Source organism: Dendrobates tinctorius, unplaced genomic scaffold (assembly GCF_039654945.1).
Source record: "Dendrobates tinctorius isolate UK_male_01 unplaced genomic scaffold, ASM3965494v1 ptg000018l, whole genome shotgun sequence".
Lineage (NCBI taxonomy): Eukaryota > Metazoa > Chordata > Amphibia > Anura > Dendrobatidae > Dendrobates > Dendrobates tinctorius.
This window is the reverse complement of record NW_027361686.1, coordinates 16,912,881-16,929,485: the sequence shown is the minus strand read 5'-3', so window position 1 is coordinate 16,929,485 and position 16,605 is coordinate 16,912,881. Positions and strand designations below refer to the sequence as shown.

General features: G+C 46.9%; 1 protein-coding gene across 15 annotated transcripts in view; it reads right to left on the bottom strand.

Moving 5' to 3' along the window:
• Window positions 1-16,605, bottom strand: part of PHLDB1 (pleckstrin homology like domain family B member 1) — a 291,420-nt gene that overhangs the window by 72,930 nt on the left and 201,885 nt on the right. For 13 of the 15 annotated variants that reach the window (XM_073566505.1, XM_073566496.1, XM_073566498.1 and 10 more), the window contains 2 exons: window positions 15,238-15,375; window positions 12,551-12,679 (listed from right to left, as the gene is read on the bottom strand). In XM_073566505.1, the coding sequence (XP_073422606.1) occupies window positions 12,551-12,679; window positions 15,238-15,375 (267 nt within the window). The remainder of the gene's footprint in view (window positions 1-12,550; window positions 12,680-15,237; window positions 15,376-16,605) is intronic. The other 2 variants (XM_073566503.1, XM_073566511.1) reach the window with 1 other exon arrangement.

The following is a 16,605-nucleotide window of genomic DNA, read 5'->3' as shown; positions in this document are numbered from 1 at the left end:
GATCACTCCACGGGCATGCTCAGTGGCCTGACATGAGGACTTAGTCCCTGGAGAATCTCGCTGCTGAGCAGCATGCTTTGTCATAGCTGTGCCAGAGATGGGAAGGTTGTTAAAGGCAAGCAAAGCCACGGAGTTGGCCTGGGCAGAGCACCGGGACCGATGAATCTGCTGAGCAGGCTCCACTGCGGCTGAAGAAGAATGGGAGACCGCTGGGTGCAAGGCTCTGGATTCCTACTGTGCAGTGGCAGGAACCCGACGCCTAACAGTAACTTTGTTTTTTTCTGTTTAGGTGTTAATGATGGCTTTCGTTTAGCGTTTCTTTATGTAAATCCCATTTCCCTTATGCGGTTTCTTACAATTCGGTCACAGACATTGACTCCAGTTTAATCCTATTCGTTCCTCATTTGTTTTTGTCACGGTCAACGCGTGGCTGGACACAGCGAGTACTGCAAGGTGAACCCATATGACACACGTGACCCTGGATACACCGCCTCCAGTGGGGCTAATTTAAATAATAAGACGTGCAGCTGGATACACCGCCTGCAACTGGCGAATTTAGATATTACACGTATATATACAAAAGTCTGGAAACCCCGCCTCCAGTAAGGAGAATTTAAATAATAAGGGGAACTTGGGTAACATTAACAATGGAGGGCCCTGCGATCGGGAAATGGGGAAGTGGAGACCTCCTGCACTCCACTGAGCCAGTGTCCCTGCACTCCTAACGTTCCCTATGCCGGTTCCGCACCGGGCGACGCACAGGAACCTTAAAACCCTGACTCGCCCTGCACCTAAACCCTCACTAGGGAATTGGTCGGTGCGGAAACTAAACCCACCACTGCACCAAACACACACAAGGAAAAGTGACAAAACAGGGGAACATCACTTAGCTTTGCTCTGTTGTTTACGCTCCCAGCAACAGAGCCCACCACCTGCGTGCATCTTCTCCTCCAACAGGATCCATCACCATAACCGGATCCATCACCATAGTGCAGCCTTGGAGCAGAGTCCACCACCAGCTGCAGCTGCCCAGTAAACAGAGTCCCAAAGATGAGTCCAGATTCTGCCAAAAAGTCCAGCATGCTTGAGTCCCACTTTTCTGTCAATACGTCCAGCATGCTTGAGTCCAGCTTTCAGCAACCAAGTCCAGCATGCTGAGTGCAACTCTCACCATAGTCGCCACTCCACCAAGCCATGCAAGCACTTCCTGCTGACACCATAAACTGCGACTCCACCATGCCATGCCAGCCCTTCTTGCAGACCCCATCGTTGGACTCCACCAATCCATGGCAGCACTCCTTGCAGACTCCATAGCTGCCACTCGTCCCCTCTGGCTGGGCTGCCCAGGACTCTTGTTCCGCTCCATCCTTCACCCAGGCTTGCTTGTAAGTGAAGACCTATCACCAACAGTGATTGAACACACCTGACACTCTTTTATAGAGCCTCACACCTGATTTGTAATTACATGCACATTAAACCAAAGAACTAAAGTGCACTACCGCTCACCACCACCGGGGTACTTTGGAATAAACGACACCTCGTGTAATAATTCTAATGGCCACAGGGGGCAATCACACCACACTTTGGCACATAGCCAAAGGAAAAAAAGTTCACTTGTGCATTTAAAACTGTCAGATCAAACCTGGATCATGACAGTTTTGTTGTACATTTCCTGTTTTGGAGACAAATTGCTTTAAGTTTCCGGTCTTGACGCTTTGATGTCTTCCTTGGTCTACCAGTATGCTTGCCTTTAACAACCTTCCCATGTTGTTTGTATTTGGTCCAGATTTTAGACACAGATGACTGTGAACGACCAACATCTTTTGCAACATTGCGTGATGATTTACCCTCTTTTAAGAGTTTAATAATCCTCTCCTTTGTTTCAACTGACATCTCTCGTGTTGGAGCCATGATTCATGTCAGTCCACGTGGTTCAACAGCTCTCCAAGGTGTGCTCACTCCTTTTTAGATGCAGACTAATGAGCAGATCTAATTTGATGCAGGTGTTAGTTTTGGGAATGAAAATTTACAGCGTGATTCCATAATCTATTTCTCAGAATTGAGTGATTCCATAATTTTTCCCCTATGCTTGGTTTCAAAAAGTAACCATTACTGACTACCACTTTTTTTCTTCTCGATTTCTTTTAGTGTTTCTTAAAGCCAGAAAGTTGCCATTTGAAATGACTTTAGTTTCGTGCTATGTCTGTGGTCTGCTTTTTTTCTACAAAATAAACAACTGAATGAACATCCTCCAAGGCCGGTAATTCTATAGTTGTTGCCAGGGGTTGCAGAAGCCATCCTCTTTTCAACCTGCAGCTTTCTTACAGATGGTGTCATGTTTGCATCAAGAATTTCTTGAAATTTCATAGAATCTATTCTTCCCTCTACCCATGAAATGTTCCCCGTGTCATTGGCTTCAACACAACCCCAAAGCATGATTGATCCACCCCCATGCTTAATATTTGGTGAGATGTTTTTTTCCTGAAATTCTGTGCCCTTTTTTCTCCACACATACCTTTGATCATTGTGCCAAAGAGATCTATTTTAACCTCATCGGTCCATAGGACTTGTTTCCAAAATGCATCAGGATTCTTTAGATGTTCTTTTACATACTTCTGATGCAAATTCCATAGTGATGACGACGCAGGAGAGGTTTTCTTCCCATTACTCTTCCATGAAGGCCATATTTGTGCAGGTGTCTCTGAGCAGTACAACAATGTGCCACAACTCCAGAGTTTGCTACATCTTTCCAAAGGCCTTTTGCAGTCAACCGGGGGTTCTGATTTGCCTCTCTAGAAATCCTACGAGCTTGTCACGTCACCGTCAGACTCAGGGCCTGCTGTCCCGGCCTCGGCCACTAGGAGGCGCCGGACTGTCACATCACCGTCAGACTCAGGGCCTGCTGTCCCGGCCTCGGCCACTAGGAGGCGCCGGACTGTCCCATCACCGTCTGACTCAGGGCCTGCTGTCCCGGCCTCGGCCACTAGGAGGCGCCGGACTGTCCCATCACCGTCTGACTCGTGGCCTGCGGTTTCGGCCTCGGTCTCTGGGAGGCGCTGTGCTTCAACCCCGAGTGATGGCGGCGATAGTTATGAGGCACCTGCGCAGGCGTCCGCTGGACGCAGGCTTCGCTCCTCGGTCAGTCATGAAGGGGCTGATGCATCACCATCCAGCCTGGTCCTGGGGGCGGTCCGGATGACATCATCAGCCCAGGAGCCTGTGAGGGATGACCTGATCCCTCAAATACCTTGGGACTGCTCTTGCAGGCCGCCGGATATATTCTTGGTTCCCCTGCGTGTTACTGTGTGAATTACTGTTTGACTGACTCTGACTTCGGCCTGGATTCTGACTCTGCTTCTGCCTAACGATTCTGTACCTCTGCGACTCTCCTGGTTTATGACTCTGACTTCGGCCTGGATTCTGACTCTGCTTCTGCCTAACGATTCTGTACCTCTGCGACTCTCCTGGTTTATGACTCTGGCTTCGGCCTGGATTCTGACTCTGCTACTGTCTACTGTTTTTATACCATTTCTGCCTGACTGGTTTAGTCTCGGATATCATTGCCTCTGTGTCCTGTATTGGAACACCTTTCTGGCGACCGTCCTGCTCTGGTCATTGCTCCTATTCAGACAGCGCCTCCTGGGCTCTGCTATAAATCCAGATCCCTGTATAGGGGTAAAGGGTATCAGTGTTTCTCGGGGTGTTGTCTGGCTGCAGCCCAGACCGCAGGCAGACGTCACAGAGCTGCTCTCACTGAAATTTTACTTGGTCTTCCAGACCTTATCTTGACCAACACTGTTCCTGTTAACTGCCATTTCTTAATTACATTTTGAACTGAGGAAAGGGCAATTTGACTTTGCTATTGTCTTAAAGACTTCTCCTGCTTTGTGAGTGTGCGCCATTTTCATTTTCAGCTTCCTTAAGAGAACCCATGGCTGCTGTTTTTCAGCACAAAGGTTAGCAGAGGCTGAGTTTTTATAAAGCTGAGAAATTTGCATCACCTGGTCTTTTCTACCGATGCAAATTCCTACTGATGCAAAAAGACGCATGCGGAGGCATCTGCATTTAATGCTAAAGATAGGGTACGCAGGCCGCATGCCGACAGAGGCGGAGCTGACCGGAGGAGGTGCAGCCGGGGGCGGAGCTTCACGGAGCAAGCCAGCAGCCGTCCGCAGCTCCTCCATACGCTAGTGTGAAACTAGCCTCAGCGCTCGTGCGTACAACCGATTATCTCAGATGAGTGCTATGCATGGTTTTTGCTGATAGCACTCGTACTCATGTGATATTATGGGCAGGGCTGTGGAGTTGGTGTCCATTTTGGTGGAGTCAGAATAAAATGGACCAACTTCTAAAATATATAATAAATTGTGAACACCAGTACAATACAGGATGTGCTGCAAAAGTCTTCATAATAATTTGGGAAAGTTATGAAATGTCCTATAAATATCTTTCCTGTTCCTGATCTAAGGATCTGGGCTTTTAGTGGAGATGAATCTGTGCTGCACTTTATGAACAGGCTCAGTAGTGACCAGTGCTCTGGGGTCAGAGTTATGAAGTGTCCTACAAATGTCTGCTCTGTTCCTGATCTAAGGATCTGAGCATTTAGTGGAGATGAATCTGTGCTGCACTTTATGAACAGGCTCAGTAGTAGTGACCATTGCTGTGGGGTCAGAGTTATGAAATGTCCTATAAATGTCTGTGCTGCTCCTGTTCTAAGGATCTGGGTTTTTAGTTGAGATGAATCTGTGGTTGCACTTTATGAACAGGTTCAGTAGTGACCAGTGCTCTGGGGTCGGAGTTATGAAATGTCCTATAAATATCTGCTCTGTTCCCGATCTAAGGATCTGGGCTTTTAGTGGAGATGAATCTGTGCTGCACTTTATGTACAGGCTCAGTAGTGACCAGTGCTGTGGAGTTATGAAATGTCCTATAAATGTCTGTTCTGTTCCTGATCTAAGGATCTGGGCTTTTAGTGGAGATGAATCTGTGCTGCTCTTTATGTACAGGCTCAGTAGTGACCAGTGCTGTGGGGTCAGAGTTATGGAATGTCCTATAAATGTCTGTTCTGTTCCTGATCTAAGGATCTGGGCTTTTAGTGGAGATGAATCTGTGCTGCACTTTATGTACAGGCTCAGTTGTGACCAGCGCTGTGGAGTTATGAAATGTCCTATAAATGTCTGTTCTGTTCCTGATCTAAGGATCTGGGCTTTTAGTGGAGATGAATCTGTGCTGCACTTTATGTACAGGCTCCGTAGTGACCAGTGCTGTGGGGTCAGAGTTATGAAATGTCCTATAAATGTCTGTTCTGTTCCTGATCTAAGGATCTGGGCTTTTAGTGGAGATGAATCTGTGCTGCACTTTATGTACAGGCTCAGTAGTGACCAATGCTGTAGGGTCAGAGTTATGAAATGTCCTATAAATGTCTGTTCTGTTCCTGATCTAAGGTTCTGGGCTTTTAGTGGAGATGAATCTGTGCTGCACTTTATGTACAGGCTCAGTAATGACCAGTGCTGTGGAGTTATGAAATGTCCTATAAATGTCTGTTCTGTTCCTGATCTAAGGATCTGGGCTTTTAGTAGAGATGAATCTGTGCTGCACTTTATGTACAGGCTCAGTAGTGACCAGTGCTGTGGGGTCGGAGTTATGAAATGTCCTATAAATGTCTGTTCTGTTCCTGATCTAAGGATCTGGGCTTTTAGTGGAGATGAATCTGTGCTGCACTTTATGTACAGGCTCAGTAGTGACCAGTGCTGTGGGGTCGGAGTTATGGAATGTCCTATAAATGTCTGTTCTGTTCCTGATCTAAGGATCTGGGCTTTTAGTGGAGATGAATCTGTGCTGCACTTTATGTACAGGCTCAGTTGTGACCAGCGCTAGGGAGTCAGGAGTCAGGGAAATTGAGGAGTCCATGTCAGACGTTTGGCTTACCGACTCCACAGCACTGATTACGTGGGCTGTGCACAAATCTGATTTTTTTACTTAGACCGAGTGGTTGGAGGAAAGAATTTGACAAGTCTGATTTTGATCCGAGTGTTGAATCCAAATCAGCACTGCAAATCTATGGGTCTGTGAAAAATGTCATATGGCACTCTGATGACATGCGGTTTGATTTTAACGGACTGAAAGAATGGAGAAATATTTTATTTTTCTCTCTCTACCGCCGAGAAAAACTGATGCCACTCTGATCAGAATAATAGGACCGTTTTTCTCAGATGGAGAGAAGACTGTCGGGTCTCCCCATTCTTTGGCCATGTTCACACGTTCAGTATTTGGTCAGAATTTTACCTCAGTATGTGAAAGCAAGAACCAGGAGCGGGTGATAAATACAGAAGTGGTGACGTGTTTCTATTATACTTTTCCTCTGCCTGTTCCACTTCTGGTTTTGGCTTACAGATCCTGAGGTAAAAAACTGAGCAAATACTGAATGTTTGAACATGGCCTTAGAAAAAACAATCAGTCCAGGAGGACAAAGAAGCAGATTTCTCTGATATGTAAATTATTAATTTTGTAATATATCTTATGTACTATAGACATAAATCTAAACATCTTGCAGATTGGTGAGGACACAAAGGTGCTTTACAACACACCAGGCCATTTTCTGGACACATATATACAGCACTGCCTTATACATAAACTGGCCCACCAGCAGGAGGTTCCTTATGAACACCAGACCCCTGACATACAGACAGCAGATGAGCACAGAAGTTTACTTCGGTTGCCAATTCTTTTTGCTATGTTTTTTCTTATTTTTGTGGCAGACATCTCTAAACAGTCGGGCTCGTCCTGCTCTATATATATAAAGCATTAAGATGTAGCTGCCTAGCTCCAATACTGGAATGTTTCCACAGGGCCCCACAGAAACCATTGGTCAAGCCAAGTAACAAAGTGACACTTTCTCATAGAAGAAAAAATAATATATAAAAACTTGAGAACCAGAAAGACATCCTTGAACCCTTCAGATTGATGGATTATATATTCTGTGTACAACTAGTACTTTTAATAAAGGGAATCAGTAAGCAAGATCAACCAAAGTAAACCAGTTACATGGGCATGTGGGTAAGTGAAAGATAAGAGCATTGGTTCCTTCATGCCTGATATACGATGCCTAAATTCAAAGACAACCACAAGTTTTGCAATATGCATATAATGAGTAAAGTGCTTGCTAACCGTGCCACTTAACAAAACTGTACCTCCTAAGGTTACATCCTTCCTCAAAGCCTCCCTCTCCATGAGTAATTGCTCAATGGGCTGTGACATCAATCACCGGCCAAGAAAGCTAGTGCCTGTGTAGATCACAGCTATCCTCGCTTCCGCGCTCAATGGCGCCCAGCTGAGGGCATTGGCTCCAGCGTTCTACTGCGCATGCACCACTCAGCTGCACCATACAGCAGGACTTAACAAGCGTTTTCACTGCTCTTCTCCTGGTGCACAGTGTGGTTGGCCGGCACATGCGCCGTAGAACGACGAGGCCTGTGCAGTTCAGCTGGGCACCTCCATGTGCAGAAGCGAGATGAGCGGTGATCCATGCAGGCACTAGATTTCCTGCCCAGCGACTCATGTCAGACACACTGAGGGAGGCACTAACGACTAAAAGAACCTCAGAAGGCAGTTTCATTAAGTGCTCTGGGTAGGGAAAAAGCACTTAAAACCTCATTTACATATTGTGAAAAGCAAGTATTTTTCCAGATAGAGGCAACAAATCTGAAAGTTACCAATGCATTTAAACTTTTTTTTTTAAGGGCATGTAGGTTGGTGAAAGATAATGGCATGATCTTGATGACACAATCCCTTTAGTATTATTGGGCCTGTAACGTCACGCCATCACTAGAGCTCATACTTGTAATGTGCACTACATGGCAGAATATTGGTAGTCATTATTTGGCTGACAGACTAGACTTTATCGTAAGAGGTCAATCTTATTTCAGTGGTAACACGTCATGTAGGAGATTATGATGGGGACAAGTATCCAGATCACACTTGGTTCAGTCTGAGTTATAGGGAGGAGGATTCTGCACCTCTTAGGTCAGCACCATACGTGGCAGGTGCAATCTGCTGTCATATCACGAGAATTGCCCAATAATGTATTAACATTAAACCACATTATTATACATTGGATGAAAACATATTAGCATATTGTGTTAATAGAGATGTCTTTAGAGAGGTTTATGCATGCAACAATAAAGATGCAATACAGGGTGTCCACAATTATATTCATGGTCACTAGGAAAAAGCTCCTTTCTCATATATACAATTGTGAGCATAAAAGCTAAATGAAAGCGGCACTTACCACTGATACTTGAAAAGGCAGCACTTTAATGTGCCTCAAGTATGAATAGTGCTGCTTTTGTCACATAGCAGTGGCGAGTGCCACTCTCATTTAGCTTTTCATGCTTTTTTGTTCACAATTGTACTGCATTATCTGATGCTGAGCACCACTATACAGTGTCATGTAAAAGTTTGTGCACCCCTGGTCAAAATTACTGTTATTGTGAACAGTTATGCAAGTTGAAGATAAAATAATCTGTAAAAGACCTAAAGTTAAAGATGCCACATTTCCTTTGTATTTTTGTCCAAATCTCCCACCTCCCAAAAAATTGTTTTGTTTTCTCATTTCAAAAATTACAAAAATGGAATTGGGCCGATGTGTGTCAGATAACTTTGACCAAAATTTCAGATCTTAATTAGCCTGTTAGGGTTATGGCTTGTTCACTACCATTGTTAGGAAAGGTCAGGTAATCCAAATTTCCTATCTTTATAAAAACCCTGCCTAACCTTGTGCCAAAACCAGCAGCCATGGGTTCTACTAAGCAGGTGCCTTGCACTCTGAAAACAGTGGACGCCCACAAAACAGGAGAAGGCTATAAGAAAATAGAAAAGCATTTTCAAGTTGCCCTTTCCTTTTCGAAATGTAATTAAGAAATGGCAGTTAATTAGGAACAGTGAAGGTCAAGATAAGGTTTGGAAGACCAAGCAAAATTTCACTAAGAGCTGCTCGTAGGGTTGCTAGAGATGCAAATCAGAGCCCCCACATGACGGAAAAAGACCTTCGGAAAGATTTATCAGACTATGGATTTGAGGTACTGTACATTGATGTACTGTTCAGAGACACCTTGACAAATATGGCCTTCAAGGAAGAGTCATCAGAAGAAAACCTCTCCTGCGTCCAAACCATAAAATTCAGTGTGAAATGTATGCAAAAGAACATCTAAACAAGCCTGCATTTTTGAAACAAGTCATGTGGACCGATGAGGTTAATATAGAACACTTTGGCCACAATGATCAAAGGTATGTGTGGAGAAGAAAGGGCACAGAATTTCAGGAAAAGAAGATCTCACCAACCATTAATCATGGGGGTGGATCAATCATACTTTGGGGTTGTGTTGCAGCTAATGGCACGAGGAACATCTCATGGGTAGATGGAAGAATGAATTCAATGAAATGTCAACAAATTCTTGATGTAAACAACACCGTCTGTAAAAAAGCTGAAATTGAAAAGAGGAAGCGGATGGCTTCTACAAATAGATAATGATCCTACACACATGTCAAAATCCACGGTAGACGACATCAAAAGGCACAAGGTAAAGGTTTTACAATGGCCCTCAGAGTCCTAATCTGAACCTCACTGAAAATCTGTGGCTACAACCTCAAAACAGCGGCGCATGCAAGACAGGCCAGAGTATCACAGAACTGGAAGAATTTTACAAGGAAGAATGGATGAAAATCCCTCAAACAAGAATTGAAAGTCTCTTGGCTGGCTACAAAAAGTGTTTACAAGCTGTGATACTTGCAAAAGGGGATGCTACTAACCATGTAGGGTGCGCAAAGTTTTGTATTGGCCCATTTTCCTTTTCATCATTTTTAAAATGTAAAAAGATGAAAAAAATATATATATTTTTTTACCTAAAATTCAAAGTAAGTGTGTCATCTTTTACTTTAGGTCTTTTAGAGATCATTTCATCTTCAACTTGCTTAGGCCGGTTTCACATTAGCGCTTTTTCAGCGCGCGCACGGCCGGGGGTAGCTCCGCCCCCGAGCCGGCTCTCTGCCCGGCGTGCCCGCCCCTTGCTTGTAGCGCCGCCTACTAGCGGACAGCGGCGCCTGCGATCGGCGCACCCTATCTTTAGCATAGGGTGCGCTGATCGTGCGCAGGCCGTGCGCTAGTTGCGCTTTGACCTGCGCTGCGCACTTTTGACGGTGCGCCGTGCGCGCCAAAATCAAACTTTTCGGATTTTGGCGCGCACGGCGCACCGTCAAAAGTGCGCAGCACAGGTCAAAGCGCAACTAGCGCACGGCCTGCGCACGATCGGCGCACCCTATGCTAAAGATAGGGTGCGCCGATCGCAGGCGCCGCTGTCCGCTAGTAGGCGGCGCTACAAGCAAGGGGCGGGCACGCCGGGCAGAGAGCCGGATCGGGGGCGGAGCTACCCCCGGCCGTGCGCGCGCTGAAAAAGCGCTAATGTGAAACCGGCCTTAACTGTTCACAATAACAGTCATTTTGACAGGGATGCAAAATCTTTTGCATGCCACCGGATCTGGTAATCCGCATGAATGGTTTGCCTAAATGCATTCCTGGAGGGTGTGTTAGTGCCAGCATTTCTATTATTTCTCATGTATACAGATCCACCACAATGGTGTACAACATAACTGGGCCATCAGGTGGTCCTGCGACCCAGACCACCCACATAAGTAAAGGCAGGGGTGGGCTGCTTCTTCCGCCCTGGCGCCCTGCTTGCTGCACTCGGTAAAGGTGTTATATTATGGCCTGTAGACCAGTTTAGCCCAGCATGCTCACATTATTCTACACTTAGTGCCAAGCTAGAAGCCACCACCCATGACAGTGTCTGCTCTGGTATCCTCGTCAGACCCCATCTCACACAGGCAGAAACAAGGTTATGAATTAAACAGATTTTGGTCCCGATTCATCAAGACTGGCATTTTGTATTGGCACGTGGGCCCTTATAAATATGGAAATTGCCTCTACAGACAGAAAGAAGACTTGAACTCTAGCGCCACATATTGGGGTAGCAATCCTAAAAGTCAATCTCGACCCTTCAACATGCCACATGACTTGGGGTAAGAAGCCAAAGCAGACACTCCATGTACAGTAGATGGAATGCAACTAAATGGTAAAAACATTAAAAAAAAATCGTAATGTACCTGGTTAGTGCTCTGAGCTCCAAATGCCCTGAAAAGGCACATTTTTAATAATAATCTGTCAGCAAGTATTTGCTATCTAATCTCAGAGCAGCATAATGTAGAAGCAGATATACTGATTCCAGCGATGTGTCACTTACTAGGCTGCTTAGTACAGTTTTTATAAAGAAACTGTTTTATCAGCAAGAGACTGTCACTAGACGACCACTTGGCCTGCTGGCGGGTAGTCCAACAATGCCCCACCATTGATTGGCAGCTTTCTGCCTATGCACAATGTACACAGAAAGCTGCCAAACAGTAGTGTGGGCGGAGTTATATAGAGCTCAGCATTCAGAAAACTGCTAAATCTAGAGCAGAGAGAACAGGGTGTTTTATCAAAATTACAGCAAGTTGCAAAGTTAAATGACATCACTGGAATCAGGGTCTCTGCCCCATGTCACGTTGCTCTCAGATGGGGTAACAAACATCTGGTGACATATTCCCTTTAAATCGTATCATTTTGGCTACCAGCAGCCACAGCTATAAGGCCCACAGCAGCCTACTCCATGCTACTCCAGCATGCCCGCTACTGGTGGCTGCAGCAAGTCAAAAAGTTTGAAATCTACATTTAGACGGAGGATTTGGAGCTTGTGCATTAAAATAAAAGAATTCTGATTGTTAACAAGATACATTAAGAAACTGATCAGGACAGAAAATAGGACCTAAAAGTCCTATTTAAAGGGTTTAAAGGTGGAAATTCACTATAAAAGGCTTCTCCACTTTCAGAAACATGCATCCAAATGCTGTAAAATAACAAAGCCGGTCCTCACCCTCCCAGGGCCCATCGTCAGCACCGTTGCTGCTTCTGTCTCCGTGTTTAGGCAGAAGTGATGATGTCACTTTGACAGGTCCCATCGTCACCATAGCCAGTCACTGAGCACAGTGGATTGTGCCATCGACAGGGCTGCTGAACTCAGTGATTGTCCGCAGCAATGACGCATGCTGTCAATGTGATGTCACCAATACAACACTGAGAGCTGAGCAGTAGTGGTGACCCGGTGCTGGGCCTGGGAGGGTAAGTACCTGTGGGGTTTGTTATTTTAGATATTTCTGAGCATTTGGGGAATTTATAAAATCAATTTACAATGAATGAATGAATGGGGGGTTGGATATATGGAAATAAGGAAACATGGTAGAAGAGGAGAAGTGGGACAGTGCTGTAATAAATAAGCCAGAGAATCACACAAGGACACATCTACATTAGTCAGTGAGAAGTAAGAGTGGTCCTGACCAGGGGAGGGGAACACGACACAAACCTGTCCACACAATAACGAAACACAAGAGCAGGAGAAATGTGAGAGACTGCGGCATGACACAGACAATGGTGCCAGCAAGGGCCCACTACCGGCAGACTGACCCGCGTGAGCTGGCACTGCACCTGCTCCCTTAGAGCTTCAGGGCAATTATGGAGTTGTCTCTGGAGGTCATGGTGAGAAAGCTGGACACTCTGCATTTCCATCCTTTGCTGCTCCAGCTTCTCCCGCACCTTAATCCCGAGGGTTATCCAAAAGACAAAAATGGGGAACAGGACACTGCACTGTAACCTCAGCCATGCACAGCCATGAGATGTAGGACTTAATAAAGGGGTCAGAGAGACAGAAAACTGGAGAATTAAAGGGCGAATATCAGGAATGAGAAGAAGAAACAATATATAAAGTAGGAAGAGTGGATGACGGGGCATCTCGGGTACTCACTGCCAGAGGACACTGCAACAGCTCCCTGTGATGGATTAGACACATCTGCGCACCGTCTACAAGTGCGGACTGTGCCCTAAGACTGATGCCAACACAACCAGTGACATACACAGCTCTGCTGCACAGCAGCACGGCAAGCATCAGTGTGAGATCACAGGCAGGAGCAATTCCCAACCTCCAGCTCGTGACATCACACGAGTGGTTGGGAATTGCTGGGAAATGCTCATTTCTGGTATACAGTATTGACAGACAGTCTCAGGTGTACTTACCTACAGCAACTACAGCATGCAGAGTGAGAAGGATATTAGTAGAATTAATCCGGGTTAATAAGATGACATTGGAAATAGTAGACATACTTCGACATTCACATACCCACTACAGAAATGTACAGAGCTAACCCTTACACCTGCTGGTATAAGCTGGACACAAGTCCCAGCTCGTCTCATTAACAGACGTCATACTAAGGGGGCAGTCAGACGGTTGCATAAATCGGAGCGAGATCCCAGCGCAGTGCGTGGACTGGCTGGCGGCTCTCCAGCTGCATAGAAATATATCAAGCTGTCGTGTTCAGGAGAGCCGCCAGTCAGTCCGGGCACTGCGCTGGGATCTCGCTCCGATTTATACGGCCCTCTGACTGCACCCTAAACCTTTTACTTCTCCACAGATTTCACTTTGAAGTTGTAAGTGGTTCCCATTACTCAGAAAAAAAGTCACCAGAGAAATAATACACAAATTACGGATAAAATGGATAAACCATGAGATGGCAGAGAGAAAAACATGAAGCATTGCAGCAAGAGAGGAAACTACTGATGGTGGCAGCACGTACCGTATGGGGCAACACTTTCTCTATGTAGCCACTTGTCTGTCTCCTCCTGTGAGGTTCTTATAAGACTAGTAGGAAATAATGGTAAGTGCATGTGGTGTCGGGCCGATCAGCCCAAAGTATGTGCTGTTTACAGCAACATTCCCACAGGCTCCATTCACCAGATGGAGGCCAGGTGTGTTCTCGGTGACAGATCTGTGCACCATTTGTGCAACTGAAGAGTGTAGAAGACTGCGTTCCCCATACGGAGGGCCAGCGCAAAAATATATAAGATGCACACATCTTTTACAATGGCCCCAATGGTGGACCAAAGCCTAAGCATCCATCCTGACTGTGCCCGGTAGTGGCCATAAACGCAGTGTGTCCCTAGCCCAAGTCATACCAGCTGCCCCTGGTAAATGTTACTTTGGCAGTGCATGCCATTCTAACACGGGGAGAAAAGCAGCGGAAAGACACTGACCAAAGCTAAATGGTTAGGTCCACGCTTCCCTCACTGCAGCACCCGCAGACACTTATTGCTACCAGGACGGGGGATGCAGACTCTTACCAGGGTATATTTATTACTTAAGGACTTGCACACATAGTCATGCATATGTCTGCATAGTCATTCCTGATGGCAGTCCATAGATGTGCAGCAATGGGGAGAGCAGTGAGCTCAGCCTATATTGGCAATATTCCTCATGATCAGTGGGACCAGTCACGTATAAGGGAGTCTCGAGTTGGGGGAATGAAGGCTGGAGAACAATGGCTTTTATCATATCAATCGTTTGGTCCTTACTGGAGGTCAGCTGCCACCAGAGTACACATGCATGCATGGCCCCAAGTACATGGAGACAGATGGTAATGGACGCTAGCTGGGGATGACGGGCATCTGGCGTGTACGGCCTCCCTTATGACTTCCCTCCTTCCACCTGAGGTTCACTAACTTGTAGAACGTGACCTATCCGTGGCTATATAGCATATATGGTTATTTATTCCCTGCAATGTCCATCACCTTAACGATGTGATGACCCTGGAGAGGAGCGGAGCTCTGCGGGCACAGTTCTGGTTTATTTTTCTACATCAGCGGCATGCACGGGACAGCACTGCGCCTCAAGACCGAATGCTGGCAATGCTTCTCCATGGCACTAAGGTTGGTGAGGCTTCTCACACATGGTGATGTATACGGGAGCAGATCCAGCAGAACGGCGGGCCATGTGAGCCTCTTGGAGCTCGTCGTCCTTCCATGCATTGGGTTAGATGTGCAGCAGGACGAGGCCGTGATCCTACAGGGAGCAGCTTATTCTACACAATGTTATAGAGGTGTTGTCAGGCCTCTCTGGCAATGGAAGAATCCAACAATGTGACTTATCTATTCAGTATCACTAAAAAGGTCACTCTTTATTTTAGCCGATAATAAATTCTCTTCCCACTCATAAAGGTCAGAAAGGTAAAAGAGCCACCAGCAGTTGGAAAAATAGGGACAGAGAGGGGAGAAGGAGGAGGAGTATTGTACAGGGGCCGTAAATACTCCAGTATTTCTGGTACCTTTTCTCTTTCCTTTTGGATGTTACTTTCCAGTGCACCGAGACTGTCCTGAAGCTGCTGAACCATCCTCTGCTCCTGCTGCATCTGAGCCAGCTCGGCCTCCTTCTCGCCCTGCAGCAGTGCCCGCTCCACCTCTGCCTACATAGAGGGGGGACAAACACAGGGGTCCGTTATCAGTGCCGCCACAGCTGCCCAGCATCACTAACAATGTACCATGACTATTAAATACCAGCTTTATGGTTCTTGCTTTCCATAAGGCTTCACTGCAAAGGAAAGAACCTTCCCGGCATTACAAAAAATTACAAGGCGATTTGCAGCTTTATTTTTCTACAAGGTGACACATTGATGGCAAAATTTTACCACAAGGAACACCATGTTAGCGCTGAGCCCCAGCCCTAAAGTAGCTGTGTGGGAAAAGCAAAACTTTATAGAGGAAATAAGAGATGAAACCCATAACTCAGCCATACACACCTATCGGCACCCACGTGGACCCAGCCCTGGCCACTCCATGGTCTGGTCAGACACCCACGTGGAACCAGCCCTGGCCGCTCCATAGTCTGGTCAGACACCCCCGAGGACCCAGCCCTGGCCGCTCCATAGTCTGGTCAGACACCCACGAGGACCCAGCCCTGGTTGCTCCATGGTCTGGTCAGACACCCACCTGGACCCAGCCCTGTCCGCTCCATGGTCTGGTCAGACACCCACGTGGACCCAGCCCTGGCCGCTCCATGGTCTGGTCAAAAACCCACGTGGACCCAGCCCTTGCCGCTCCATGGTTTGGTCAGACACCCACATGGACCCAGCCCCGGCCGCCCCATGGTCTGGTCAGACACCCACATGGACCCAGCCCCGGCCGCCCCATGGTCTGGTCAGACACCCACATGGACCCAGCCCTGGCCGCTCCATGGTCTGGTCAAAAACCCACATGGACCCAGCCCTGGCTGCCCCATGGTGTAGTCAGACACCCACGTGGACCCAGCCATGGCCGCTCCATGGTCTGGTCAGACACCCACGTGGACCCAGCCCTTGCCGCTCCATGGTTTGGTCAGACACCCACATGGACCCAGCCCCGGCCGCCCCATGGTCTGGTCAGACACCCACATGGACCCAGCCCTGGCCGCTCCATGGTATGGTCAGACACAGGAAGCAGTGATGGCACAGTGCCACCACCATGCCAGACAGCTGTGGACTTTGATTGACTTTGAGCAGGGCGTCTTCATAAAACATCCAATAGTATGCTGCTCAAGTCACCTGACTGCTGCAGTCAATCACAGGCCGCAGCTGTCTTGCCAATGGTGGAACAGTGACATAACTACTTCCTGTCTTTGCAGGCCATGGTGTGGCCTGGGCCTGGGCTGAATCCACATG